The sequence below is a fragment of the Falco rusticolus genome, chromosome 1 (assembly GCF_015220075.1).
Source record: "Falco rusticolus isolate bFalRus1 chromosome 1, bFalRus1.pri, whole genome shotgun sequence".
NCBI classification, from domain to species: domain Eukaryota; kingdom Metazoa; phylum Chordata; class Aves; order Falconiformes; family Falconidae; genus Falco; species Falco rusticolus.
This window is the reverse complement of record NC_051187.1, coordinates 102433916-102461904: the sequence shown is the minus strand read 5'-3', so window position 1 is coordinate 102461904 and position 27989 is coordinate 102433916. Positions and strand designations below refer to the sequence as shown.

The following is a 27989-nucleotide window of genomic DNA, read 5'->3' as shown; positions in this document are numbered from 1 at the left end:
AATCCCATTTTAATCATGTCTTTGCTCTAGCCCAGTTAAAGAGCAGTGAATCATCGCTGACTGCAGGAGAGTTGCCACTGGTTTGAGCTGGTAACAGAAAGGGCTGAATTTGTTTTCCTACTTAGATCAAATGTTCAGATATTGTGGAAGTTGTGTATCTACTTAAAAACAGAAACTTCTTGACGTTTTTGTCAGAAAGGGCTGCAGAGCATGAGTTTTACAACCGAATACATAAACTCTGCTAGGCATAAATCATTTAGGCAGTTCATAGCATGTTTCACTTAATCCTATCACTGCAGGGCTCTTCTAGATCCTCCATTATCAAATCCTGCTGGTTATTCACCCAATTTCCTTTCTTAACTGTCTTCCCCTCTCCCTTAGCATTTTGACAGGCGTGATCCTGGGGTGTCTGGTAGTTGGCAGCTGGCAAAATGGCATTGCTTTGGCCTCGCTGGGAAGGGACCTCCCTGTGAACAATCTCCCTGGAGCAGAGCTGAAGTTTAAAGACTGACTGAAAGCCTCGGCGAAAATTTTCATTAAAGAAACCGTAGATGATGGGGTTGACGCTGCTGTTGAAAAAGGCCAGCCAGTGAGCAAAGGGATAGATGTAAATGTTGATGATCTGCAACTGGATATCTGAAAGGTTGGCATAGTCTGAAAGCATCATCAGAGTCCACAAGGGAAGCCAGGACAGGGTGAAAAGCAAAGCCACAATAATGAGCATTTTGATGACTTTTTGTTTCTTCTTGGACACACTGTGCCGCTGTTCCTGGCTGTGTTTTCCCACCACGGGCATCGCTGTGTTGAAGAGAGCAATGCTAATCCTAGCATACATGATAACAATGAGCGACAGGGGAGCCAGATAGATGTTGGCAAACAGAACTGTCGTATAGATCTTTCTCATTCCCGGGTTAGGCCAGTCCTCCCGGCACCAGTATACAGGGCGGGTTTCGTTGCTGTAGCCAATGATCACCCTGAAATGTTTCTCTTCTTGTACCTGCAGCGTGACTGCGGAAGGACACATGATTGCAATGGCCAGAATCCAGATGACCGCTATAATGGCGACTGCAGTTGAAATGGTCAGCTTCTGCTTAAATGGATAAACAATGCATCGAAACCTGTAGCAAAGATACCAGGGGACATATGTGGAGAAGCCATTCAAGGAATGCTTAATCCAGCAGGCAAGTATATGTGCACACTTTAAATTGTGCAGTTTGTAAAAAGTACAGATGCAATCATCTCATCCTGCATAAACCAGTGGAGTTGCATTTAGCTGCTCCATTTAAGAGCTGCATTGGTAAAATCAATCTTTACAAAAAGTCACATTTGCTGTTAAAATTTCCTCCTTTTGATCTGTCTCTGTACCTGCCTGCTGCTTCTACTACTTCATTTAACCAAAGCAGTAGTAGTGCCTCTGCTGTCTAGTTTACAAACTAAGGAACAAATCAATTCTAGGCAGCCAGAATTGTAGCCCAGCTGTACCTTCATAAGAGAAACCATTGGAGGAGCAAATTGCTAGGACTGCTCTTTAGACCTGGCCACAATTTAAAAAAAAAAAAAAAATTAATTTTTTTTTTTTTTGCTTAATAGCCTTAGGAGCAAAATACCTCTGATTTATTTCAGTGTTGTGTGGGTTACTGAATCGGCCTCAGCGTGGCCAGAGGGAGATGAAAGCAAGAGTTTACAGTCTCTGCATCCTCTTACCTGTCTACGGCGATAGCAACTAGAGTGAAGACAGAGGCAGAAACAGAGATTCCTTGGACCATTCCACTCATCTTGCAAACCAGGCTCCCAAATGGCCATCCTGGAAGGAAACAGGCAGTTGAAATAGCTGCGGTCTCACTGCAGCACTATGCTTATACACATAAAAGGATATTTCCACCCTAGAATTAACACATTTATTTTGTTCTGTCAGGCCAAAACAGGGGTTAGGAAGGCTGAGGTTAAGTAAATAAATGCTTTGCCAGATGCCTTGGGTGAGTTTCTGATGTTCCAAAAAACAGCAAAGCAAACATTTTTGGTTTAACATCCCATTAAAACGAGATCTCAAGACAAGAAAGGGAATGGACCACTACAGTTGACTGTTCTCTGCATCTGACTCGTAGCATCCTCCAAGCCTTCCTAAACATATGACCTGGTAGTGGGAGAATCCCTTCCTAAAGATGAGGGACATGCAAGTCAGCAAGGACAGCCCCAGTCGGAAGGTGGGTTAGAGGCTTGTCTTTCTCACCTCTGACTTGCAGTGGCTTGAAACGCCTACAGAGCCCACTCAGGAATACACCCCCGGCGCTAGGGCGCCTAGGGAAGCCAGCATTCAGAAATGCAGGCGAGTCCCCCTCAAGCTCTTTCTGCTGCATGGTGCCAACCAGCCTACCTGCAATGATGTTGTCCAGGAGGGTGGTGGGCATGCAGAAGATTCCCACCAGTAAATCGCTGACAGCCAGGTTTAAGATGAAAAGGTTTGTGACTGTACGCATATGTTTGCTCCTCAGGACAATAAAGCAAACCACTCCGTTGCCAACCATGCAGAGCAGGAAGATTAGGAGGTAAGAGATGATGAAAACAGCTGCCACTGGAGGCTGATGAAGGTAGAAGTCCACATAGGAGACATTGCCTTCTAAGTAGAGGTATTTGTACGTCCCATTATAACTCAGCACGTGAGGCCAATAGAATGAAGAATTTGAGTCCATTTTCTTACTCATGTTGCAATGTGCCTTAAAAGATATTTTTTAAAAGGGAACTTTAGTATGCTTGAAATTGATCTGAAGAAATGTGACTGGTCTGGATATACTGTGTGCTGAAATACATGCAAAGCTTCCATATACTCACCCCTCCACGGTTTATTTTAACGGTCTGTGTTCTGAGCCTGCTCAGATAGGAAAAGCAACAAATACTGTTAGTTTGATTTTTACAACAAGGTGTACAAAAATGACCAGTAAGACTGCTGAGGGTTCTATTCCTTCTGTGGGCTCTATAAATTCTTTCCTTTCCCAAAGGAGAGGAAAGCCAGACAGGATGTAAACTGGCACATTGTGTTGTGTTAAGCTAACAAATCAACAACCTGAGTGGTTTATGTGGAGGAAAAAAGATAATTTGAGTTCTCGAGAAATCCATTTACTCAAAGTAATCTGGCATTTAGGCAGCAGTGAAATTGCTCAGCCATGAAAAGCAGTGATTAAATTAAAGCTTTCTGAAGAAGCACAAACTTTGTGCCTGAATGTATCAAAATCCAATCCCATTTCACTGAAAATGAAATCTTTTTCTGTACAGTTGGTATTAGACCACAGTTGATTTTGCTTCCCTGCTTGCAAGCTACATAGGTCAGGAGAGAAGCCTACAAACATGAAGGATTACAGTATGTTTAAAATATGCTGAAGTACAATATAGCTGGATTCATTTCTTAGCTGTGTTCCTGAACTCTCACGTGGTCTTGGGGAAATTCATCATCTCTCCATGTTGCAGTTTTCCTGCTACAAAATGTGAGTAGCACTTTTCCCACATGGTTTATTCACACTGTGAAGTAAATTCTCCTATTTTATAATTTATTAGATTATTGTTGGCAAAACCAACAAGTTTTTTACTAAGTAAGACTTTTTTTTCAAGTCTGAACTTTCTTGATATTGAATCTGGGTAGGGAACTGGGGTGGTTTAGCCTGGAGAAAAGGAGGCTCAGAGGGAACCTTTTCACTCTCTACAACTACCTGGAAAGGAGGTTGTAGCAAAGTAGAGGTTGGTCTCTTTGCCCAAGTAACAAGCGATGGGACAAGAGGAAACGGCCTCAAGTTGCACCAGGGAAGGTTTAAATTGGATATTAGGAAAAAATTCTTCACCAAAAAGGTGGTCAGACATCGGAACAGGCTGTCCAGGGAGATGGTGGAGTCACCACCCCGGAGGTGTTTAAAAGATGTGTAGATGTGGTGTTTGGGGATAGGGTTTAGTGGTGGGCTTGGCAGTGCTGGGTTAGTGGTTGGACTTGATGATCTTAAAGGTCTTTTCCAACCTAAATGATTCTGTGATTCTATCTTGGTTTCAAGCTACAATTATCTATGCCTGCTGTGTTGTAATAGCAATGCTTTTGCTGGTGTAATGGCCTGAACATAAGGGACGCAGGACTTTTTATTCGACTGCTTGATGGAGCTGAAAAGACCAATTTAAGGTAGGTGCGGAAACTGTATGCTCCAAATTTACTTACTTACTTCCAAATTTAACTGATTGAGATTAACTTTGCGGGCCACAATCTGTTTTCTGGCCCTGTAGAACCTATTGTTTCATAAGACACTGAACCAAAATTCTAAATCGAATCTGAACTGTGACAAACTTCTAACATTTTTTTTTTTGTATTATATATTTATATATATATATACACACATATATAAAATAATATAAGATACTATATTGTACAACTCACATAGAAATGGTACCAGCCTACATAACAGGCCAGCACCGGCACCTTGACATTGACAGCTGACAGCAGCTGACTTGGATGCAGAATTCAAAATTGTCTTCCACATGTATTTTATCTACCATGGAGACACCTAAAGAGACAGGGGGATGGAGGTGTTCCTAACTTGAAAGAATAGCAAAATTACTTGGTGGCAGAAGGCGTAAAATTAAGGAATGAGTGCAGGTGCCTATAGGACACTTACAAATTCCTTACTGAAAATGGAATTTAAATGAAGGCATGAGTATCCAAATTCTGATGAGCTTGTATCTGAGGGAAGGGAAATGCTGGTTGGTACACCTCTTTGCTTATGAAAGGAAACTTGGAGTGGACCCTTTTTTGTTCAGCTAAGGTTCAGCTGCCACCTCAGATGATGAGGTGTACACTGGTTTTCCCTTATCTATGGAGTAACGATGGAAGGTGACATTCTGTTGTCACTCTGTGTAGGGCAGCCCTCTCCCTGGGAAAAGAAAATGAGTGTTAGGTAGCAACGCTAAAAGGGCAGGTGGTTTTTCTTCGTTCTTCTTACTGAGTTTTACCTAAAAGTTTCTAATTTATATTCTGTCTCGGCCTATCATTCCCTGATATATTTACTCACACCTAATTCTTGGGAAAGCATTGTAGCTTGTCTATATTTTGCTTGTCAATGAAATTCAATAACATCTCTGCAATTGTTTTACTTCCAGGTAGCAAATGCAGTAAAAAAAAAATATTTATTCTGATATGCCTCAGGTTTGGAACAAGCAGAGCAGTGAAAGAAATCATTGTGTTCTGGTGTCTTCTCCATTTTTAGAATTCAACAGTAGTACAATGTTTATAACGGGTCTGTATTTTTATATATTCATTAAAATGTCTGCATGTTAAGGTAGGTAGATGTGAATCTGATATTCTCTTGCAAAAAAATGGCTGCTTGTGTGTTGTAACAAAGCAGGATATACAGGCTAGCTGTAGTAGTATATTCTTTTCTGCTGTCCTTATGGAGACAGACTATTTATCTTTATTGTTTTCATTCAACATATTTTCAAAACAATTGAAAATATTTTTATTCAAATGGATTACGTGCCAAACGCTTAGCTGACTCCACAGAGTCAACTGCTGTGGAAAGTGTTTTCATGGCGATGTTGGTATTCACTCAAGATAGCAGGCGCCAATGCATTTGCATACAAACATGCCCAAGATGAAGAGTGTCAGCAGAACACAGATATAGATATTTGACAATAGTAGTTGACACTGTTCCTCTGATCACAGATCTGGAGCTGTGCTTCATAAATCCCAGGGGATGCTGCCTCACTAAAACTCATCACTGTGACAAGAAATAGACTTACTGTTGCTCACTTTCCTTGTCCTCCACCAGCCGGTTTCTCAGGGTAGTAGGGAGCAGGAGCCCAAGCACTCTCTGCCTAGGGAGATAACCATCTAGATGAGAAGCAGAGCTTACCACAGGAGCTTCCTTCACTGGGAATGGCAGGGGTGCCTAGCCTGGTGTGGCAATGCTGGATAAGGCCCAAATCTGTGACAAGGAACCAAACACTCTATAGTGTTTCCTCTGTAGCTCCAAGTCACTTCTGAGACCGCTAACCAGTGGTATTAAGTCAGAAATGTGAGGGCTTTTGCGTTCAGCCCTTCTTTTCCTGATGGCTAGTGATGAGAGTAAGCAAGGAGCTTGGTTTAACACTGGGGAAGTGAAATACCAAGAACTGGAATAAATGGTGCTAGTAATCTGACAGTTGTTACATGTTGCGAGCAAACAAACCAAGGGATTGAGCTGCCCGAGCCATGTTGCTGCATTTCAGACAGTAAATGCAGCTGTGCAAGGAAATAGGAGTTCTGCTCTGTGCCAAGTAAGGGCAAGACTTGTGCTCCTGGTAGGTCTCCCATCCGCTTTGGAAAATTTTGGCAAAGAGTAGCCATGCACCCAATCCAAAGAGTTTGGCAAAAGCCAGGTCCTCTGCCCCTTCTCATCCTCTAGCAAAACCCCCATGTATTTGGCTCCTCTGTTTTGGCTTCTCTAGCCTTTCTCTGCAAATAGGACAGCCAGAAATGTATCCTGTTTTACTACTATTATTACAAATTAACACTAATTTTCTTCTGTAATCCTTTGCTTCCCAGAGGTGGTGCTTTAAGGAAAGCTCCAGCTTGGGGAAGATAGCTTTTGCCTCCCGATGTGACCAACAGGACCTGTGCTGTCAGCAGCCCTGCAAATGGGATAGGGGTGTCTTTCCTTCTTTGCCCCCCTGTACTTTGCCTTTCTGAGGGGTCTCTGATGGTATGAGGAAGCACTTTGCCATTCCATGCTAGAGGAGCATTGTTCCTCTGTGCAAGAACAGAGAAGGAGCACCTATGGTTCAGATTTTATTGCTGCTTTGCACATTATATACCCAACCATTTGCAGGCTACTCAGCCTTCTCTAGGCTTTTTACAAGTACAAATTGTTACGCAGGTTTAAGGCTTTTGTCCCAGGCGTACAAACCCTTGTGGGTCATTCCTGTGCAGTGGCAGTATTCTAGTGAATGAATCTACTTGTAATTCTGTTCATTAAGACAACTGAAATGATACCTTATCACACTAAAAGCAGGAGAAATAATTTTGTAATTATTTTTTTAGTACATATCTTAGATCTCTCTTTTTTTTTTTTGGCAATGTATTGTAAAGCAAAGCTTTCAGTCTTTCCAGTAATGAACTCTGGAATAGTTTTCGCTTGTAACTGATAAACGAGAAGTTGCAAACAGCCTCAGGGCAAAACTGGAGCTGTGTGTCTTACTTTGTCTGACCACAGTTGCACTAATGAAAATCTGTAGTACTGTGGCTGCAGCAAACACAGAGGATTTGCTGTACAAATACCATAGCTTACAGGAAATGGAAAAGGTACATGGATTTTTATTATATTGAAGCTGAAGTAGAAAAGGATTGGCTGGAAGGAGAAATGAAGGTGGTGCCTTGTGTTTTCACAAGATACTTGTCAGCTAAAACAGACAGTGATAAATAACCAAGAGAGGCTCAGAAGGCAGAAACATCAGTCATCTGAGAGAAGGGAAAAAATAATGCAATGCATAAATATTACAAGATGATAAATAAAAGTAATTTGCTTCCACATGGTAATTGGATAAGAGCATGGCCTCCCTACTTCATCTAATATACCAGAGGAAAATCTGCAAAGAAGTAAAGCAAGAGCCTCCACTAGTGAAAAACTGCCCAGTCCCACACACACGTGAGGCTCATACACTGCTGAACACCAGTAACAGCACCCGCACACAAATATGCAGTATAAAGTCTCACAGCATAACCAGGACGATCTCAAGCCACTGGATATGGAAAATCAATTTTCCATTTTTACAATAACAGTTCAAGGTAATTATGAAGTGAATGCAATTATTTTTATTGCCCACATGGAGGAAATCTAGTGACTACTGGAGCCAGCCAACACTGTTTCACCTTTGTGCACAACCATCTGTTTTTGTTATCTTGATTTTTGTGTGTGAGAAATCTCATCACAGAATCCTCTGAGGCTTTAGAAGCTGAAACAAAGATAAGGATCCTTCAGAGGTGTGATGTTGTTGTGGAGAAAGAAAATCTAATGTGGCAAGTGCTAAAAAAGCAGTTCTTCCCTTATCCTGAGCTCTGTACTCAGTAATGGGTCAACTATAGAAATTTCTTGGAGGCCTTGGGAAATGATAGCACATCTGGTCTGCTGAAAAGTTCGAAAATCCTCCTTGCAAAATACAGCCACTGAGGGACAGCAAAAATAGCAATACCTCATTCTCTAAGTGTATTAGAAGTAAGGAAGAGACAAATGCACAGATTATCCTATGACTCAGTGGATCAGAAAAAGCTATTGAACAAGACAAACAAATTGTTCTTGCCTTAAAAAAAAAAAAATATCAACTGTGAACATTCCCAACTCAGTAAAGTGCTACTAGCAGCTACTTTTAAGAATTAAGTAGGGCATGTAAAGTAGTATGACAATGGGAAGTGGTCACAAGTGACCTCTGCCTCAATGAAAAACAATTGTTTTTGGAAGAAGCAATAGCAGGGAAAGCAGTTTGATTGCCAGCCAGGCAGTTTGGTTGCAAAAGACCATTTCCTATGGAAATCAGCTTAAAATCAAAATACTGTTCAACATGGGCACACTGCACAGCAGCATGCAGTGAGGCAGGAAAAAACTGGGGGAACCTAGGGACAAGGATCTGGGGTTTGTACCAACATACCCGCTGAACGGGAGGCAACAGCAGCATGACATACAGAAATGGCAGGCACCTCAACAGCATGTAAACTTACACAACACAAATACCTCCATGCTGTTCAGTACTCAGGGCTCATTTCATTTGTTGCATTTAGTTCTGGTTGATTTAATTCAACGCAGAGTTGGACCAAGTGCAGGAAGTCTATAGGAAGTCACAGGGAAGATCAAAGGGTTCAAAAGTATGACCTCCAGGGAAATACTGTAAGATAGGGGTCATTTAATCTAAAAAGGTAAAACGTGGCAATACATTCTCCCACTTAGCTGTAAATTTCAGAAATACTTCATTATAGCATCATACATGGCAACAGGTTAGACACAAAGGATGTATGTCCGCAGCTCATTGTGAGCATCGCTCATCTTTGCTTTCCCTTCCAGAAGAGTGGAACAGAAAAAAAGTGGTTCAGCAGCAGCCAGGCACCAAGTTCCAGACAGAAGCTGTCACTAACAAACTAGAACACCTGGCTTTGCCAAGCTAAATGCCACAGGCAAGACAGCCTTTTTCCCAAGTCAACATTCTATTAGAGTGTTATTAACTTCTTCAAAACTGTTTTAAGGTAAGTTTTAACCTCATTTTGCACTTAACGTCAGTTTGCCATACAAGCAGAAGCATTCGGTCTGTATAAGACAAGACCTGAACTGCAAAGTACAAACTGTAAGAATAAGAGTATCTATGAATTATGGTAGTAGAACTCACTCGAAGTATTTTATTTACTTTTTCATACATCAGAATTTACACAATATTTTATATGAAATACCTTGGAGTGCCTTATCTCAAAATAAGTACCGAGTATCACATGGGAACAGTAGGCTTTCATCTAGGACAAAGGAGCTTGAAAGAAAAGCCACACGAAAAATAGCAAGTTGCAATAACACATTTTTTTTCTTATTGACATTTGCTTCCATGAAGAAAAACAGGTGTACAATGAGAAGAAAATTTCTCATTTTTAAATGGGCAATCCTAGCGAGACGTACCAATCTTGAAGTTGCATGCAGAACTCTTATGAATGGACTTAAACTGTTTATCCTCCCCTAGCAGTCATTTATCTGAGTAGTCCAAGCTGGCACCAAAGAAAATATTTTGTCAAGGTAATCTGGTGGTTTGTTTTTTTTTTTTAAAGACCTTAATTTTTTTCCTATCCTAATTATGAAGCACAATGCTATCCATAGGATTGGTATAGTAAACGAAATAAGACTTAGTTGCAGATTACTCATCCACTTGAGCTGGGAATATAAAACATTTTGCTGAAAAGCCAAATCTCAAATGTAAATCAGAAGATGCTAAGGGCAGGTGAGGCACTCCCAGCAAGTTTGTTACGTTTCTCTAGAATGCATTGGTTTTTCCACTCTGCTTCAGTCTTCTGACATTCAAGTAATATTACACAGGTTTCATGTCAGACATTGATTTTTATTACCACACTAACCAAGGAAAACTAAAGCTAGAAGTCTACCAAAGCAAAACCTCCCTATAGCTAAGCATTTTCTGCCGTTTGCTATTAGTTGATGTTAAGATGACAGTGTATTAATTTTATCCTATCAAGTACATACATGACTCCTACCAATTTGCCCAGGAATATTCAAAATCTGAAATAACCCATTTGGCTCATAGTTGAGTATGGGGCGGAAGTCTGTCGGTTACTTGTTTTGCCTTTTTAACCATCAGGAATCTGTACAACGTACTGCACCAGGAGAACAGGGACTGATAGCATAAACAGATGCAGTGACAGTGTTTTTAACAGTAGATGAGTGAGACCTTTGTTACACAGTAAAATGAAAGTTATGCAGCACTTTGGTCACATAGAAAATGTTTTCTGCATGCATGTTATATTATGATAGCTGTAACATGTGAATTTTGGGAGCACTGTTGCTTAGGCTGCTTACCTACTGCTTGTCATTATGCTCCTATTTTTTTGCTTAATGCTTAGTCAACCTTTAAGCTTCCGAATTTAAAGTTTTTCCATTTGATGTGTCACAGGCTGTTTAAAATTTTAACTAAAATCTCAGCCTACTGTTCCCTGAAATAAGGTTAAAGTAAGATTTCCACACACAGGCACACTTACCCAGCCACTTTATTAAGAAGCCTAGCAAGTCATAAGATTCTTAGCTGTCTTATACTTGGAAATGGCCTTTTGTCATCCTCAAGAGAATTCCCCTAAGACCGTTCACAACCCAAATCTCAAAGTTTCACATTTATAAGAGGCCTTTTTTCAAAGTTCAAATCTAAGGAGTCTTTTTAGCCTTAGTCTTCTCAGCCAGCAGCAGGGATGGCGCTACCACTAATGTCAGCAGCACAGGGGAAATAATCATAAGGCGCTCAGCTCAGTAGAGTGCAAGGAAATTATACCACACATTTGGTACAGGGCTTGTCCTCGTCATGATAACAGAGACTTACACCCAAGCCTTAAATTAATAGCTGCTCAGTCAGAAACCTAGGACATCTGTGAGAGAACATCTATTTACAAATTATCCAATGCCTTATTGAAAGCTATCATAATTCTTACTGAGGCCAAGTTAAAGGTATTGGTTTAACACAGTTCCTGTGTTTTCTTTCATGCCACCCAATAGCATTCGCGTCCTCTTGATCTAGCATTATACCAAAACCACAAGGACTCTGAGAAATATTCTTTTGTAAGTCTGCAATTTACCTGGTGCTTAGGATGCGTTCAAAGCTACTGATACTTTGGGTATCTTCCCTTTAGATGGCTCATGCCCCCATACACCACACTGCATAATCTAGCACTATCAAGAAGAGTACTGGGCTTACTATAAGAAAGGAATGAATGCTGTACAAGCCAGAACAGGGCAGAAAGCAACTTGCCTTTGCTGTTCAGACATGCATTCTTCAGAGAATTGATGAGTTTCTCATTAAGTGAGTCTTTGTGGCTGAGCAGTAAAACTTCCAAGAAAGTGCTGTAGAAAAAAGCTAATACAGCAAGAGCAGCATTCTCTGTGTTCACCAGTACACTCATAGCTACCGAATGCAGCAGCATTAGCAGTGTTTTGAAAGTAGACTAGCAAAGCTGTCAGATCTCTCTACTCCTTTGCTAACATGGGCTGAACAAACATGTCCACTACTCCTGAGCGCCAGACACTGAGCATGGCATTCTTGGTCCCCTCATACCTTGCTCATATTTGTCCATTGTAATATATTACTTAAATTCAGAAAGAGAAGCAAGTTCATAACTGAGCCACTTTCAGTAAATTTAAATTATTTCAATAAAGTCCTCTTGAGATCCGATCCAGAAGTAGCAGCTTCCCATCCATCATAGGAGATTGGCCAGGAACCGTACTAAGTATCGTCTGAGCTTTTTTCACTGGAGAGATACTCCAGCGAGCATTCAGCAGTAAGTGTTGAGAATTAAACTATAGGAACTGTTAAATGATCACTGCCAGGCTCTCTGCAGCACTAAATTCCCCAGTAATGGAAAAATGAGCCTCCTAAATTGCCACCTTCCAGCACAGCAGCTGATTTTTAGCATCCACAGTCCTTCAATATTGGCTGGATGGTAGGCACAAAGCTGAATCATCTGATCTTATGTGCAGGCCAAAGCTCTGCACATGAGTCACTCCTTGTCAGAGCACTCAAGTGGAGACGACAACCATGTCATTTGGAGTACTGAAAGTTAACAGAGTAATTGGGGGAATAGGCAGGAGGAGGAAGCAAGTGTAATCATAGTTTAGGCAGAAGCTGAAAGGTGGGACAATCATGAGATGGTCCCAGAAGAGAATAAAAATTGGCAAACAAAAAGCCTTTGAGGAACCCATCTGTCAGGTTGCAAGCTAATTCACTATGTACAGAGAAGCAGGTGTTGTCATGTAGTTTTTGCCACATTCCACCCAAAATGGGGGTCATAGAGGATTCTGTCATCACTGCAGAGGGAATGACCAGAACTCATCCCAAGGTTCAGTGACACCAAGTTATAGTCCGTACAGGAATGTGGCACGCACATGTTAGTTTTTAATCTGCTGCAGAGCTGCAAACTGCCAAGACATGTGGCAGACAATCTGCCCTGTGCTGGCTCCTCCACGATAAGCCTCTAACAAAGCATTAAGTGTTTCCTCATGAAGGATGCAAGCATCCCTGTGGAAAGTCCCATTCTGTGACACAGGACGATGCTGTTAGGAAGATAGGGTCCCAAGTAAATAATTAAGCAGGTTAGGACACTTTCTCACCCATCCTTTTCCTGCTGTCAGCTGCTCGAGGTAGCTGAAAAGCCAGCAATGCCTTACAAGCAAATCCCCAGGCAGGGCTGGGAGCAGTGCAAGCAGTCCAGGTCCCAAAACAGAATAGTTTGCTCAGACTTTCAGGGCACCCCTTGGATCAAACACAGGTACAACTGAAACATGACTTTAATTTTGACAGTAACACTAAAGAAGTCTGATTATAAGCCTCAATTCACGTTGGTTTGTTTCAAAGTTAAAACCTTATTTTGAAGTAACTACAGAAGCTACTGTGTCACACAGGTACTGCTGTATGGGCAAAGGATGACAAGACTCTCATGCCAGCAGAATAGTAACTGGAAATGCAAATAGAGGTAGAGATTCGGGCAGCCATCCCTCTGAGCAGAGTTCAGCATTAAAAACTCAGGACATCCGACTGGCTATCAAGTACTTACTCTCATTATGGCAATCTGAGTACAAAGATCAGCATGAAGTAAAAAAAAAAATTACTCTTGTATAGAGTTGTAAGAGAACTAAACTCAAGACAAGGTTGCTAGTGGGAGCTTCCCGAGTGCTATCCTCAGCCCAGCCACCAAAACACTTACACTTCAAGCCAAACCAAGATAGCATTTTTTCCTGAAGCCAAGGGCTTGGACAACAGAGTTTTGCAGTATTTATGACATAACCTCCTGCATGGGTTTTTAAATATTATAAAAACAAAACTTGGAAAAATATATGGATTTTAAAATTTTATTTATTATTTTATTTTACCCAGAAAATTGGTTTCTATCTAGAATTATTGAAGCGGAATGAAGAATTTCTCTTGTCCCTCCCGGCCTCCTTTCTCCTACCTGAGAACATTTGGGCTGCCAGCAGCCTGAACCAAAACAATACCAATGCAAATAGCACATCACAAGTTTTTTTAGCACTAGGTTATATCTATGCTTATTGTGAAAAATGAGCAAGAGTCATAATTATTTGATTTAAATCTATTTTAGCATGGAATTATTATTGCCCAGTAGGAGACAGGCATAAAAGCAAATGGAGCCCATGATCTGGAGTATATCCATTGCTTCTCCTGAACCGGAAAGCCTCAATACAAACCTCATGTTGAGAATCTCTATTTGGTGGGGAAAGGAGAGTGTATCTATAGAGCAAAACCACATGAAGCTATCCAGTAAGCATCCATTTTTGACAAAAATCACAGTAACAGGTCCAGAGTTATGAGACTGACACCCTTCTTCCAGATATTTGCTGTAATTTTACACAAATACAGGTGTGTGTGAACTACCATTAGAAAAGAATAAGATGTCATCCCCTGTTCCCCCCCCCCCCCAAAAAAAAAAAAAAAAACCAAACAAACCAGCCTACTCCAATTAGAAGGAAGTCTTAGAACACCACATACAAGCAATGCTTGTTCTTCACCAGGGCTTGAGCCAATGCTTCTTTTGGGGTGACTTACTGTCACATACAATTAATACCTTAAGTCTAATAATATTGACATTATTTTGGGGAATATAGCTTAAAACACATCCTTTTAAACCCTCTATACCACTTAGTATATATTCATTCAAACCCAGCCAGCTGCACACTTAACTGGAAACTAATTGCAGTGTTTACATGGTTTGCATTTTACATCAGGGATCGATACTTAGAGCTTATTACAATTAAATAGCATTTTACCTCCTCACCCAAGTTCCCAGGTAGTGTAATATCTCATTATGCTTCACTAGAAATTAAGCAGAACAGTCTGCCTTGACAAAGGGTACAATAGGTGAACTACCCGTGCAGCAAGTCAGTGTTGAGTCCTCAACACTTAGCCACAACCAAAGGTCAGATTTGTCTGGAGGTAACCTCTAATCTTAAATAACTGTGTAGACTAAAAAAGTCTGCTAAGCTTATAGCAAGGATTTAACCTGCATAGTATCATCTCTTTAGAAAGAGCTAAATAGTTTGTAGGACTGTAGAACAGGGAAGTGGAGTGAACTCTTCCTATACCTTCCTACTTTGCTAACTGTTCACTTTTACTGAATTGGCATCTACATCTACACAGTTACTTTAAATACTCACTTACAGAGTAGTCCACCAATTCTTTCCATGAATTGCTGTAATTATTTCAAGCTATTTAGTACTCCTGAACTCCCTTTACTGCCTCAGTGACTTGATTTTCATTATGTACCGAGCAATTCACACAACTCAAATTTTAAGCCTCACCTGGATAACATTGATAGCCACCTCTAACAGAGGTCAGAAATTTTACATACTCCTGTCATACTGAGAGATTACCTCTCAGTAACCTGTGGGGTTCAAGCCTTCAAGCTTGAGTTGGTTTTCTGTCCAAACATAGGCTATTTCTTCCTCACAGCCATCCATGTCCCCTTTCCTGTGCTTTTCCAGGAATGATGCATCCCATCAGGGACAAAAAGGAGAGTGGCATGCAGCACCAGTGGCATGAATGAACCCAGCAGTTCCAGTAGCATGGTAATCTGTTGTGCCTTGTCACCTCCTCTTCCATGAGGATCCCTTTTGTCACTGATTAGCATTAATCATTATTTCACCAGGTTACCACCACGCCAAGTGCTCATCGAAAATAGCTACTGGAAACTACCATTGCATGTACCTGTTGCAAGTTAACCATGCATACGTATTTCAGCTTTAAAAAGGTTTATTTTAATTTGCACTTGCACTTTGGGGTCTCCATCACGATGAACCCAAGTTCACATGTTGAACCAAGCTCTCCTCTCCCCTGAAGCCAACTGTTCAGCAAGTGATAGCTGAGGCTCATGTGTGCCACAATTGTTCCCAACAGCATTTGCTTCTGTACTCAAAGCAGTTTATGATCAAAAGTGTAGTGTACTTGATGGGCCATTAAGCTGTCTTCACCTGTTAGTTTAATTATGTACCTTAAATAACATAACCCACACCAGCCATATCATAATGCTTCTAACAACCTAGGTTTATCCACTGGAAGGCAACGGCAAAACAAGCACCCTCTACCCATATTGACTAGGGTCACCTGATTACTAGCAGCATTTTAATGAAAGCCTCGGGATTTTAATTTTAATGACAGTTGAAAACTAACTGTACAGTAACTCTTCCCTTCTGCAGAGGGAGTTAACGATTTCCTTCTAGAGAGAATTGCTTTTCTGTCAAAGCAGTTCTCTTGATGCCATTCACTTACTATGTCGGAAAGCTAGAATTAGTCAACAGGTTCAAGATACACAATCCTGCTACAAGGAGATCAGGCCAAAGCTTTCAAAAAACCTTATCCTTAAGTTTTAATGTCATGTGGGAAATTGTTTTAAACTCATCTATCATTATACAATTAAATAATCACTTCATCTAGTTTAAGGGCATTCGTGCATCAAATACCAGCCACAGCTATTACCAGACTACCAACTGCTAAACTTCCATAAAAATAATGCAATTCTCACACAGTCCACCAGTCCTGCCTTCAGCTCACAGGAGTTCAGGGTGTTCAGCAGGTCAGTGGCTCAAGGCACAGATGTCCCATCGCCCACCACTGTTAGACTCACCCTAGATCCAGTTTACCCTGCAGGTACCTCAGCCCTGTGAGCAGCAACATCCAGTCCCATTCTACTTCTTCAGTGGCAGTGGCCGTACCATAGAGGTGCTCAGAGGTCAGATCACAAGTCACAACGCTGTGGAAACAGCATGGACCTGGCTCAATTAACCTGCAGCTTTGTACCAGTCTTCTCCCCATCTTCTTGTCCCTCCTTTATAGAGCTCTGCATGCTTGTACAGCAGCAATAACTAAACCAACTCCAGGCAGTTTGCTACCCCTTGTCTCTCCACAGACCTCTTAACAAGCCTGCGAGTACCTTAGCCTTCAGCACTGCCGTACATCACTGCACCATCAGCCCCAGCAGATTCAGCAAAAGAATGTCTAGGTGCAAACAAAATGGACAGAAGCCCATCGTATGAGGATTTGCAGGATGCATGCTTTAGTGTGAGGTCTACACAATTGGATTGCTTAACTAATCACATGGTACATAAATTCAACTTTTAACTTACAAGAGTCTTAGATTTCTGTGAAAGCAAATAAATTTTACTGAGATGCTCATTAAAAAGGAAATTACATCAGCACCAGGCAGGATTTAGGATGTTCAATAGGCATAAGGTAAGCTAAGCTAGCGTTCAGGACATGCAATAGCCATAAGGGAAAATAATCAGATATCTCCTCTGCCTCAAGCAGCAAGGGGCTGGAAGTAAGTTTCCCCTGCTAAAATTTTCCTTTTAATAAAAGCAGCAGCACAGGTTCATTCCTTGGGTTTGAGATGCCATCTTACAGAAACCTAAATGCAAGCCTCAAGAAATGGTTCTCCCTTGCAGAATGTTATGTTCAATTAATAACACTTTCTTCAGCAGAATATTTGAAACTGAGCCCACTGCATTTTATAATTTGCAGCCCCTGAGTATGGTTGAGATTTAAAGAACAAGGCACTGTTCTTCCATAGATCGAGTTAGTTAATGAGGTACTTCAAGCTCCAGATACTTTTCTCCTGCTAGAGGTCATCTGCTATAGGTAGAAAGCAAAACAGGAGTAACTCTTAGTCACTAAGGAGAAAAATAAAAGACCAAGTCAGCCCCTTGGAGAGCCATTCTGATTGAAATGAGTAGTTCAGTGGACTAAAAGGCATTGCCCTTGACCGAAACCATCTCAAATTAAGAGCTTTCATGTTTAATCCCTTCAAAATAACAGGTTGAATTCTCCTCTATACACCTGTGCACATTTGGTGTTCGATCTGAGGACAGTTACACTGCTAGCACTAACAGAAATACAGCAGGGACTATCAGAGGTAAAGCCAACACAAAACTTGCTCTGAAATACCGTACTAGGCTTTTTGCACCTTCATTCACAGCAAAATCAACATAATTCTGATTCCTGGCATATAAATCCACCAGACTCAGCAGGGCAACTCTGTTAACTATCAGCATTTGACAACTGACCCTTAAAACATTATTTCAACCCTTTTAAATTGACAGCCATTTGTAGAGTCAACCAGGAAAAAAAAAAAAAAATAAAAATCAAAGCACGTTACACAAATGGCTCTCCTCACTCCTTCTCCACAGCAGTGCTCTGAATGGCAACAGGCTTTTCTTTATAAAAGCCTGGAGCTCTGCACAGGGGTTAAGCAGCCAGCCCATTTAGACCGGCACTTTTAGCATCACAGATGCTTTCCCCATCAAACACAGTGGTCCTTACTGGCCACACCAGCTGCCTTGTCCCTACTGGTGGAGACAAATGTTGTTGTGTGTCACCCATAGCTTTTGAACACCAAAGCCATTTGGGTCAGAGGCAGCCACTGCCACCTCCTATGCCCCCCCATGCATGAACCAGTCTGTATTGCAGCCTTGCATGCCCTGGGACCAGCTTCAGCAGCGTGTTGGGGGGGGGGGCTTGCTTACCAGAAGGTAGATGCCTGACATCACCAGGAGTCCCATGCAGGCAGGGCTGTATCCCCAGGTCAGTCGGGGCACCCCCACCCACCTCAGAGCAGCGAGATCAGCATCCCACCTCACACACACAAAAACCTGTTGCTAACAAAGCACCTGCAGTTTTATCTCAGCTCCTAGCTATGGCAGCGGGGGAGCAACACCCCAAGCCAAGTTAAAAGCAGCCCCCCACCCCAGTCGCCCAGGATACCCCTACTTACAGGTGCCAGAGCTCCGCAGCAGCCGCTTGTTCAGTGCAGCAAGGAGGAAGGCTGCAGCCCCAGGCACAGCAGAGAGGGAAGAGACCCTGCAGCTCCTGCCTGATGAAGGGAGGAGGGAGAGGAGGAACAGAAGAGAACAGCCCAAAGCCAAGCTACCAAGCCCTGGGGCTAGAGGGCTGTCACCCGCAGCCACGCTGTCCTTGGGCGGAAGGAGAAGGCTGGTTTGCACATCAGGGCTGGGTTTCTTGCATGTGTTTCATTGTAGAGCCTCCCCCTTCTGCTCTTTCTGAGGCATCCCTTCGCCTTAGGAAGCTTGTTAACAGGGTCAGGGACTAACAGTTACCTCTGCAGATGCCAGCCCTCTGCTACACACACCCAGCCATCACAGCTGGGGGAAGCAGCAGTCCAGAGCCACCCCCAAGGCACTGAGTGCTGCCCAGCACAGCGTGCAACTCTCAAGCTCTTGTCCTGCATGCTGAGCTATAGCATTTAGACCAAGCTTCTCTGGAAAGAAGGCAAGGGTAGCTTTTAAATCAGCAGCAGGAACCAAGGGAAAAAAGAAAAGCCCATATGCCCCAGGTTACACTACTTGGCCCTTGTAATCAAGGCTACAGGTTTTGCCTTACCTGGTTTTGCCTCCCCAAAATCCAACTCTCACCCAGACCCTATGGCACAAGTTGGTAGTATTCATCCCACCACGATCACTAACAGCTTTCTCCCTCCTCATGTGGCTAAAGGGTGGAAGAAGGGAATCTTATGAAGGCCAACAAGTACTCCAGGCCCAGGTCACATCCCCATATCCTGAGCAAGAAAAGAAGCTCCAGGGCTCTGACTTAAACTGGAAGAAATGCCCCTGCTCTCAGGGGCCTCCCCACAGTACCCCTCCATGGGTACATGTTGCTGAAACAGCCCTTTTAGCTGAACTATACTTAAAGACATAATAGAAACCTTGCCAAAGACCAGGAGAACAAGGAGTTCTACCTTAATGCTATAATCAGACTGATAACTTTGTCTTATTGCTTATGTCTAGAAATTAACAGGCATGCTTTAAAGAGAACATGCTCTAGCTTTATTTTATTGGCCAGTAGAAGTTAATAAAAAAAAAAGGTCACATACTGCCACTAACTCAGGTAATGCAGACAGATTGCAATAGAACTGGAAGACAAACAAACCTAATGACAGCAGGACACCAGCCACCACCACCCCACCCCCCAGTATCTAAGCAGAAATGAAAGGCAGCCCAAATCCACTACCCAAATAAAAGCAGAAGAATAAAGACAGCAATAAAATACCAAGACAAACAAGAAAAGAAGAAAATTTACAACATGCTTACTGCTGAAGCGAGAAATAAGGCCGCTGCTCTGAGCTTAAATGCAGGGCTGGTGCCACATCAGGGCAGGGTGTGTGGGTGGTGGAGGCTCCAGGTGAGGCCATTTGGTGCTGGGGACCTGGTGGGATGCTCTGAATGCCTCTATCAGCAGCTGAAAGCAAGCAGCTCTGACATATTCACTGACACCTCCAGTGCCGGCTTCCCAGCAAGGCTGTCAATGTCCTTCAGAGTGAGGCAGAAACATCATCTCGGTTTAGGAGATGTCAAAGCATCTTCTCTGTAGTGACACACAGTGAGGGTGAGCAGTGAGAAGCGTGTGTGGTACATGTGCTGTTAGCAGTTACCGTACATGCAGTGGTCTTTCTGAACCATATCATTAGATCTGACTATGTGGTGAGGTCAGTCCTGGTTTTTTTTGTTCCTCAAGTAGGAAAACAATTGATGGACACAGACTATGAACTGAACTGTTACTACCTGATTTACCTACTTCAGTCTGCCTACTTTCAAATCAATCAACAAGCTGAAAGTAGAAAGACCCATTTCAAATAATAAGTATGGAGACAGAGAGACAAGGGAGAAACGGTTTCAGCTTTTCCAGATCCCAGACCCGTCCGGAGTACCAGGCTGGCATGATTTTCAGCCAGCAGCACAGATGGCTGTAGCAGAGGCAAGGAGGTCTCTGTGGATTCTGTACAGGGATAGGAGCATCAATCTCACACTTAGATTAGGTATGTGTATTTTGTTATACGCCTCATACGCTTGTAACAGTCCCATCTGGCCTGACAAAGGAAAAAAATAATCTGAAATTTGAAACACCTCATTCTCGTGTTTCAGAAAAGAAGCCTTTTCTGCCAGGAAAATATTGAAATGTTCCTGTTCAGCTGGAAGCACTGTTTTTGTGTGTGTGCATACACCACGATGTACTGCTGCCTTGGGCATGGGAGTATTCAACCAGCAGAGCAGGATTCACATTTGTGTCCTGGCTGAGTTGCTCACGGATGTGATGGTGTGAATATTTGCTTTCTTTTCCTCAGAATGGCTCACAAAGTATGGGTGCATTGTGGGGCTATCTTGTGGCCTAATTTCTTCTCCTAATTTAAAAGCCTTTTAGTTGTTAAAGGGGAAGTAGCTGTGCTGGAGATGAACTATACTTGGGATTGCGGTTATAGACCTGCTTTTTTTCTTGTAGGTCCTGAAGCAGACTGTGACACTGCTGTCACATAGGATGTCATTGTAGATGCTTGTGACAGGCTCAGAGGGTAATGATCTCCTCTCCTCTATAATGGATCAATAGCTCCCAAAACAAAAGCTCAGGGTGAGTGCTTTTGTTTTTATCTTCAAATAAAGCACCTGTGTGTCCTCTCAGGCACAGTGTTAGTGGCATGTGTGCCATCATAACATACTGCGTGAGGACTGGCTGAGAGGGTAGAAAGTCCTTGGCAGGTAAGGAAAAAAAAAATGGTATCAAACTTCATACTAAGTGTAAGGCCATGATTTATGCTGCAGCAATGATTTCTGGTTGTTAAGGCTGGGATCTCATCAGAAAGAAATATCAGGGAAGAAGGAAGCTCTGGCTTCATTAACCCAAGGAAAGTACAAGTGAGTTAGTAACTTCGTGGGATCATAGGACAGCACAACATGAAGTACTTCTGATGGAGGTGGTGGTTTTTAAAGTTCCCTGGAGTATTAGAGAGCCTTCACCTGGAATAATCTCTATTAGTCAAAGCCCACACCTTCAGGAAAAGTTAATTTAAAACGAATTCACAGAGATGCTGCTGAAGGACTGGAAGAGGATACCCTTTGTAAGACAGAAGCTACACAGAGCTCCCCATTGTGTAGCCCACACAGCACATGCTGAGGCAGGATCTCCTTTTTCACTGTTCTTGAACCTCAGAAGTAAATACCGGGAAACCCCCCCCCCGGCATGTTCAGCTACAAGAAAGTGTTGAAAGGGTACCTCTTGGGTGTAAGGTGGCAATGAACACATTTAGGTAGGAATACAGAAAGCATTTTAAATGGAAAAAACATAAGCAAAAAGCACCCCTGTTGCAGCTCTATCAAAACTAGCCAGCTGCAACAAGGCTTTTACCATCACATACCAGATTAACTTCAATAACTAGTTAGCACACCTTGCCCTGGCACAGCCACCAATGCCCCACAAGGTTTCAACAGTTCATCTACTGTTCCTGCTGTTCTCCATACTCTTCAGGCAAGCCCACCCTACTTCTTGCCTCTGCTGCATCCTTCTCCTTGCCTCTCCTACCTCTAGGGCACCAGCACCCACACCCTCCCTCTGCTTCTTCCACAATTCTCTCCATTGCCTGCCCTTCATACAGTCCTTAGAGCTATTTAACTACTTAGCAGGAACCACTCAACAGTCACAGCTGCACCTTATCCACATCAGCCAACCCACCCCCAAGCCAGCCCACAGCTGTATATTATCAATGTTAATTAACCCAGCTTCATTCCTCTACACACCCCCAAATATTCTTAATATGGGATTTTTTTCATCTTGAAAAAATGCTTCCTTTGCGAATCCTGAACTCTCAGTGAAGCCAGTGAGATAGCCATCCTGACATGGTGTGAGCAAATATAAGCTCTGACCTGTGCAGGCAAGAATAGAGCCAACACTGGGAAAGGTTTCTTGAGTGGAATTTCAAAACCTAAACTGGCCAGCTTTTACACTTCATACTCTTTTCCCCTCTGGTTTCACATAGCTGCCCTTTCTCTCCATCTTTCGTTAGACAAGAATTCAAAAGAAATTATTTTTGGCTATAGTAATTTTCTATAGCTAGGGACATTAGCTGTAACTGGAGATTTATTTTGAGTCAGATGGGTTGCTCAGGGTTGGGAGGAAAATGGGCCTGGGATGACCGTGTTGTTGTCTGGGGAGTATGGACTTTTTTAGGAGCGAAAAGAAATGAGGGGAGCATTACTTCTAGAAGCAAAGTTCAGAAGCTTAGGTGGGCTCAGCAGTGCAGATATACATGCGTTTAGGATGTCAGATGTAGCATGTCTGCAGAACAGCAGAGAAAGTTGATCTGAGATACTTAAGACCTTCAGCATTTGATTTTGTTACTCAAATGTGATGTTATGCTGGACAGCCTTGAAAACTGCATTTCAGCTTAAAGGGAGACTACATCAGAGGTGCAGGTAAGTCCTGGATGCTTCTGAGCACATTTCTAAACACAGTATCTTAAAAAAAAAACAGCTGGGCTTCAGTCTGAGCAGATAAGGGAGGACAGCTGCTGCTGGAAATCCAGCTGGGATGGATTTTAGGCGTGCATTCATTCCTCCCTTAATTTCTTACTATGAAAGATGTTTTACTGACTTACTGTGGCTTAGAAGGGAATGACCACATACTAAGCTGAAACTTGCTACAATTGCAAACCTGTCTTTTGGGTTCATTTCTATGTTTAACCTTCCTGGGGGCAGACTGACACCAATCTGTAGATTGTTTCTTCTGTCAGTGTTCTTTTATTTGCAGGATGGACACATCTGTCTCCAAAGAATATGTAACTTGTTCTCCCTTAGTACAAAACTGACTTCTCTGCGTTTCTTTCTGCTGCTACACCATTGCTTTAGGGTGAGAGTTACTCATTTTTCGCCAAAACTAACAGCAATTGGGCTTCCAGGTCCTCTGGGCAGCCCTGAAATTATTTCCTCACAGTACCTGACTCCAGGTACGGCACTTGTTTTCTCTGCAAATTCTTGCTGGCTCCCCTGTTGTCCCTGTAGCAGACACAGGCAGTGTAGTGTTGTTGACTGCCTTGGATGTTATTAATGATCTGTGGGGTTGGATTAGTGTGTCCTCAGATCTCCTTCCCAGCGAAGCCTGCTTTGTCCTGACAGCTTGCTCTGCTTGGAGAGAAGTGGAAGCTCGGGTCTCTGCTCTCCGCTCCCAAGTGTCACAAAATGTCACATTTTTTTTTCTTCCTCCATCTTGCTGCTGTATGTTACCCCTTCTGCAAGTAACGTGCATTGAAAACAGGTACCCAGACACAAAAATGAACAGCCTCAACAACAACTAGCAACCTTAGAGGTCCCTCCGTCAGGCAGCGGTTAGCTAAAGGCCGTCCCGTCTGAAACACCAGCCCTTATTCTGCTCTTGTGCTCAACAACAAGCAGTCGGGCCCTGTCCGGGAAGGGGTCTGCACGGGCCAGGTGGATGCTATGAGAGGCCAACAGTCAGCACATTTTTGGGTGGCAAGGTGCCCGAGCACCTTCCACAGGACAGCGTGTGCTCCCTTCCCTCGCCGCCTTCCCACTGCCGGCACGGAGCACCACAGGCCTTGCGGGAGCGGGCCTGCAGCAGGGCCTGGGGAAGGCGCAGGGAGCACGGCCCCTGCCTTCTGGGCCTTGGTGGGCTACGCGGGGCCAGGCAGAGCCAGAGAAGGCGCTACTCACATTCTGGAAGCAGAATTACTTATCAAATTAAAGGTTAGAGCGCCAGGCCCGCCCCCGCCCCGCGGGGCTGCTTGTGGGGATGCGCCCCCGCCGCTAGGCGGCGCCCCGGCAGGGGCTGCTCCCGCCCGCCTCGCCATCGGCTCGTCCTCGGAGGCGCTGCGACGGCTGCTCGCTGCTGCGAGGCCTCAACGGGCAGGGCGGCGCAGTGCCGCCCGCCGCCGCCAGGGGCGCCGCCTCCGCGGGAGCAGCGCCGGCCGGCACGGGGGGAGGGGGCACCGGGACTGAAGGGGGTCCCCGGCCTGAGGAGAGCGGGGGAGCCCTGGCTGGGGGGCAGGAGACCTGCCGTGCCCAGGGCTCCGGGGCCCAAGTCCGAGCGACCTGGGGGCCCCACCGTGCTCCCGGTGCACCCCTGGCCCGGCCACGCTGAGGGGGGGCTGGGCCCAGGCAGGGCCCGGTGATGGCTGCTGGGGGCGGCCGGGCCCAGGCCGGGTCTGAGGCGGCGCCCGGGCTGGGGGTGTCTGCGCCCCAGCGGGGTTGGGGCAGGGGGTGTTGGGCCTGGCTGGGCAGAGTGGGGCTGGTGGGACCCTCGAGTTGGGCGGGAGGGGGGGGCAGCCCTGTCTCTTGGGCAGCCCCGCGGGGCTGAGCCGGGGGTGCAGGACCCTGTGCCCGGAGGACACGCAGGGAGCAACCCTGGGCACAAGGTCTGCAGGGTGGCTGCGGGTGACATCCCCTGTGAAGAGCCCCCATGGTGGCGGGTGGGGGGCTTGTGCCCAGCTTCTCATCCCAGGAGCTGCGGCTGCGCTTGTTCCTGGCTGTGGGTGCCAGGGATCACCGAGCCCCATCTCCCATGCTGTGCTCGCCCTGGGGCCTTGTTTCATGTGTTGTACCCCTGGGGTGACACCATGAACAAGGTGTGGGACAGGCGGGCACTGCTCGCCCTTCACCCCCTCTGCGTCAGTGTGAGAGTCACTATGCCTGCCTGTCAGCATGGGGATCTGGGCTCTGGTGGGATTCCCGACAGGGACAAAACGCCTGTCCCTGTTCCATACCACTTACTGGGGGTCGGCAGTGATGTGTATGTTGGGTGGGCAGCATGTCCTGCCCCACTTTGGGGCACAGGGCCCTTCACGCTGCCTGTTGGCAACACAAACCTGTTTGCTGCACTTCGTGTCCGCCTGTGCAGGCTTGGGGGATGGGGACTTTGGGGAGGGCGGTGCAGCTGCAGGTGCCATCTCTGAGGTCTCCTTGGGTGGAGTTCAGGCATCTGGGGCAGATTTTATGGTCCCTGTGTCGCACAAGTACTGCTGGGTTTGTCATGATCCCCATATGAGCCATTTGATCTTGATTGTTCTGGGCTGTGCCCATCTCCAGCCCTGGACAGGCTGGGATGGTTTGGGCTGCACTGTTGGGGCGTTCCCTGGGGGCACGGTCTCAGCATCCAAATCCACAGAGCGGATGAGAGATGGACTGTCAGAACTTTCTAGGGCTCTCCAAAGTGGGGAAGCAGCTCCTTACTGCCCTAATCATGGTAAATAAAAGGCAGCAGGAGGACGACCACCAAGACCTGGATGCACCTGAATGCCAAAGTCTTCCATTACCGGTGTTTGTCCAGTTTCTTGTTCCCAGCTTCAGGCGTCAGCAGCTTCTTTGCAGAATGGGTTTTGTTTCTCCCTTCAAAAACCCCAGAGCTGCAGCTGCTTCCCAGCAGGCCAGGGCTGGGGTTGGTGGAATTAGATACCTGCATGGCTGGGGGCAGCAGGGCCAGGACCAGAACTGCTCTGGCAGTTCTTTGGGTCACCTGAGCAAGAACAGCCTTTCTGCAGCAGCTTCTGATGAGTTCAAGGGTGTTGTTAAATGCATTTTTGTTTAATACTTTAGCTTTTGGTGAACACAGTTTACTTGCCGATATGTTTAAGCAGCTGTTCTCAGTCTCCTGTGTGCGCTTGCTAGCCATGTGTTAAGGTTAAGATGTAAAGTTAAAACTGAAGACTAAAGGTAAAAAGTTTTGACTTTGCACAGCAGTCATTGCACGTTTTTTTACCGTGCTTTTCTCTCCCTCCCCAAAAACTGAGTGTTTTATTGTCACTCGTCCCTCCCCAAGCCCTTTCCATCCACACGCCTGGCCCCACAGTCTCTCAGTCACTGGTTTCTTGCTGCGAGCCCGTGAGTGACCGGGGCAGACACTGCACTGACTGCTGGCCCTGAAGTTTCCCAGCGGCAGGAGCTGTGGTTGCTGTGCTGCCTGTGCTCTGGCAGCTCCGCAGAGCTCTGCTGTGTGCCAGGCACAATAGCCGCTTGCTCGCAGGGCTGCCAGCATGGGGGCAACCACGGCTCAGGGGAAGCAGCTGAGGCTCAGGAGCTGCTGGCAAGTGGGAACTTCAGTGGTGGCTGCGGTGACATTGCTGGGGGCCTAGGGCTGTAGCAGATACCTCAGCCAAAGGATGGCCTGGTCTTGGACACACGGACTTTGATTTGTGGGAGCTGAGAGCTATCCCTGAGGGATAAAGGACACCTCGAACATCCGAGGTAGTGCTGGCCTCTCTGATGTGGCTTTGCAATCCTCCTGGCATTGGCTGGTGTTGCAGAGAAGCGGCTCTGGCAAGGTGGACTCCAGGGGCATCTGGATCAACAGAGAACTAGCATGAATGCTGCAGAAATAGAGCTGCTCCACCAAGTTTATCTGTGGTCAGCAGTTCACAGCGTGGGTGCCAGTGACGAGGCAAATATGCTGGTCCTGAGCCTTGGAAGGGTGTGAGAACCCTGGATGAACCCACGTTTGGGGTGCCCCAATGTGGCTGAGCAAGCATTTCCTCTTGTGGGTGTGCACTTTGGCTGCCAGCCCCTCTCCTCAGTGGGTGCGGGATGGACAGGCTCTGGGTCCTGCTCCACTCCTCCGCCCTGGGGCAAGCACGCAGGCCAGCTGGGGAGAGCAGTTTGTTGCCCTCCCCCTGGCACAGGACCCCCTGTGGGTGCCCATCCAGGGCCTGGTGACTTTCACAGCGGGTTTTGGCACTGATTCTCTGGGGTCCCATCTAGAGGAGCAGCAGCTGCAGCTTGGTTCATGGGGCTGGCACTCCCCAGCAGCTCCCCATTTCAGCCACAGGATCAGCCCCTGCTCAAACCATGAACTAGCAACAGCCATACGGGCCCCGCATGCTGTATCTCCTGCCCAGTCCCATCCCTGACAAGAGTGGCTCCTGTCCTGCCCCCAAAACATGGGACCTGGTCTCTGTTCCTGAGCACTAAAGCGTGGGACAGACTGAGCCCACGTGCTTGGCTCCAGCGCTGGGCACACGAGCGCAGTCTGAAGCCCCAGGCACACAGGGCTCAGGCTCTGCTTCAAGCCCCTCAGACACAGCACTCGGTCTCTCCTTGTGAGCCCAAAAACCGGTTTAGTGACCCTGGTTTCAAGACAGTAAAACACAGGACTTAGTCTCCGAACCCGCAAATTGACCAAATGAGCTGAGTGCCAAGACTCCAAGGCACAGCACGTGTCTCTGTTTCTAAACCTGGCCCAATGAGCCTGGCTTCAATCCCTCAAAATGCAGCACTTTGTCTCTGTTCCTGCACCCCAAAGTTGGCCCAATGAGCCTGCCTTAAAGCCCCCAAAACAGCCTTGGTCCCTGTTTCTGAGCCCAAACACACAAGACTTGTGTGCCCATTGGAGCCCAGAATCTGGCCATGTGAGCCTTGTTTTGAGCCCCCCAAATGCAGGGCGTAGCTTCTGCGTTTGAC

General features: G+C 45.2%; 1 protein-coding gene across 1 annotated transcript; it reads right to left on the bottom strand.

The window, feature by feature from the left end:
* Nucleotides 1-114: 114 nt before the first annotated feature.
* Nucleotides 115-18573, bottom strand: NPFFR2 (neuropeptide FF receptor 2). The gene is made up of 4 exons (XM_037392252.1): nt 18518-18573; nt 2375-2714; nt 1705-1804; nt 115-1118 (listed from the first exon to the last, which is right to left on the bottom strand). The coding sequence occupies exons 2-4, from the start codon at nt 2700-2702 to the stop codon at nt 278-280; spliced, it is 1269 nt and encodes a 422-aa protein (XP_037248149.1). The 5' UTR covers nt 2703-2714; nt 18518-18573; the 3' UTR covers nt 115-277.
* Between the last annotated feature and the right edge of the window lie 9416 nt (nt 18574-27989).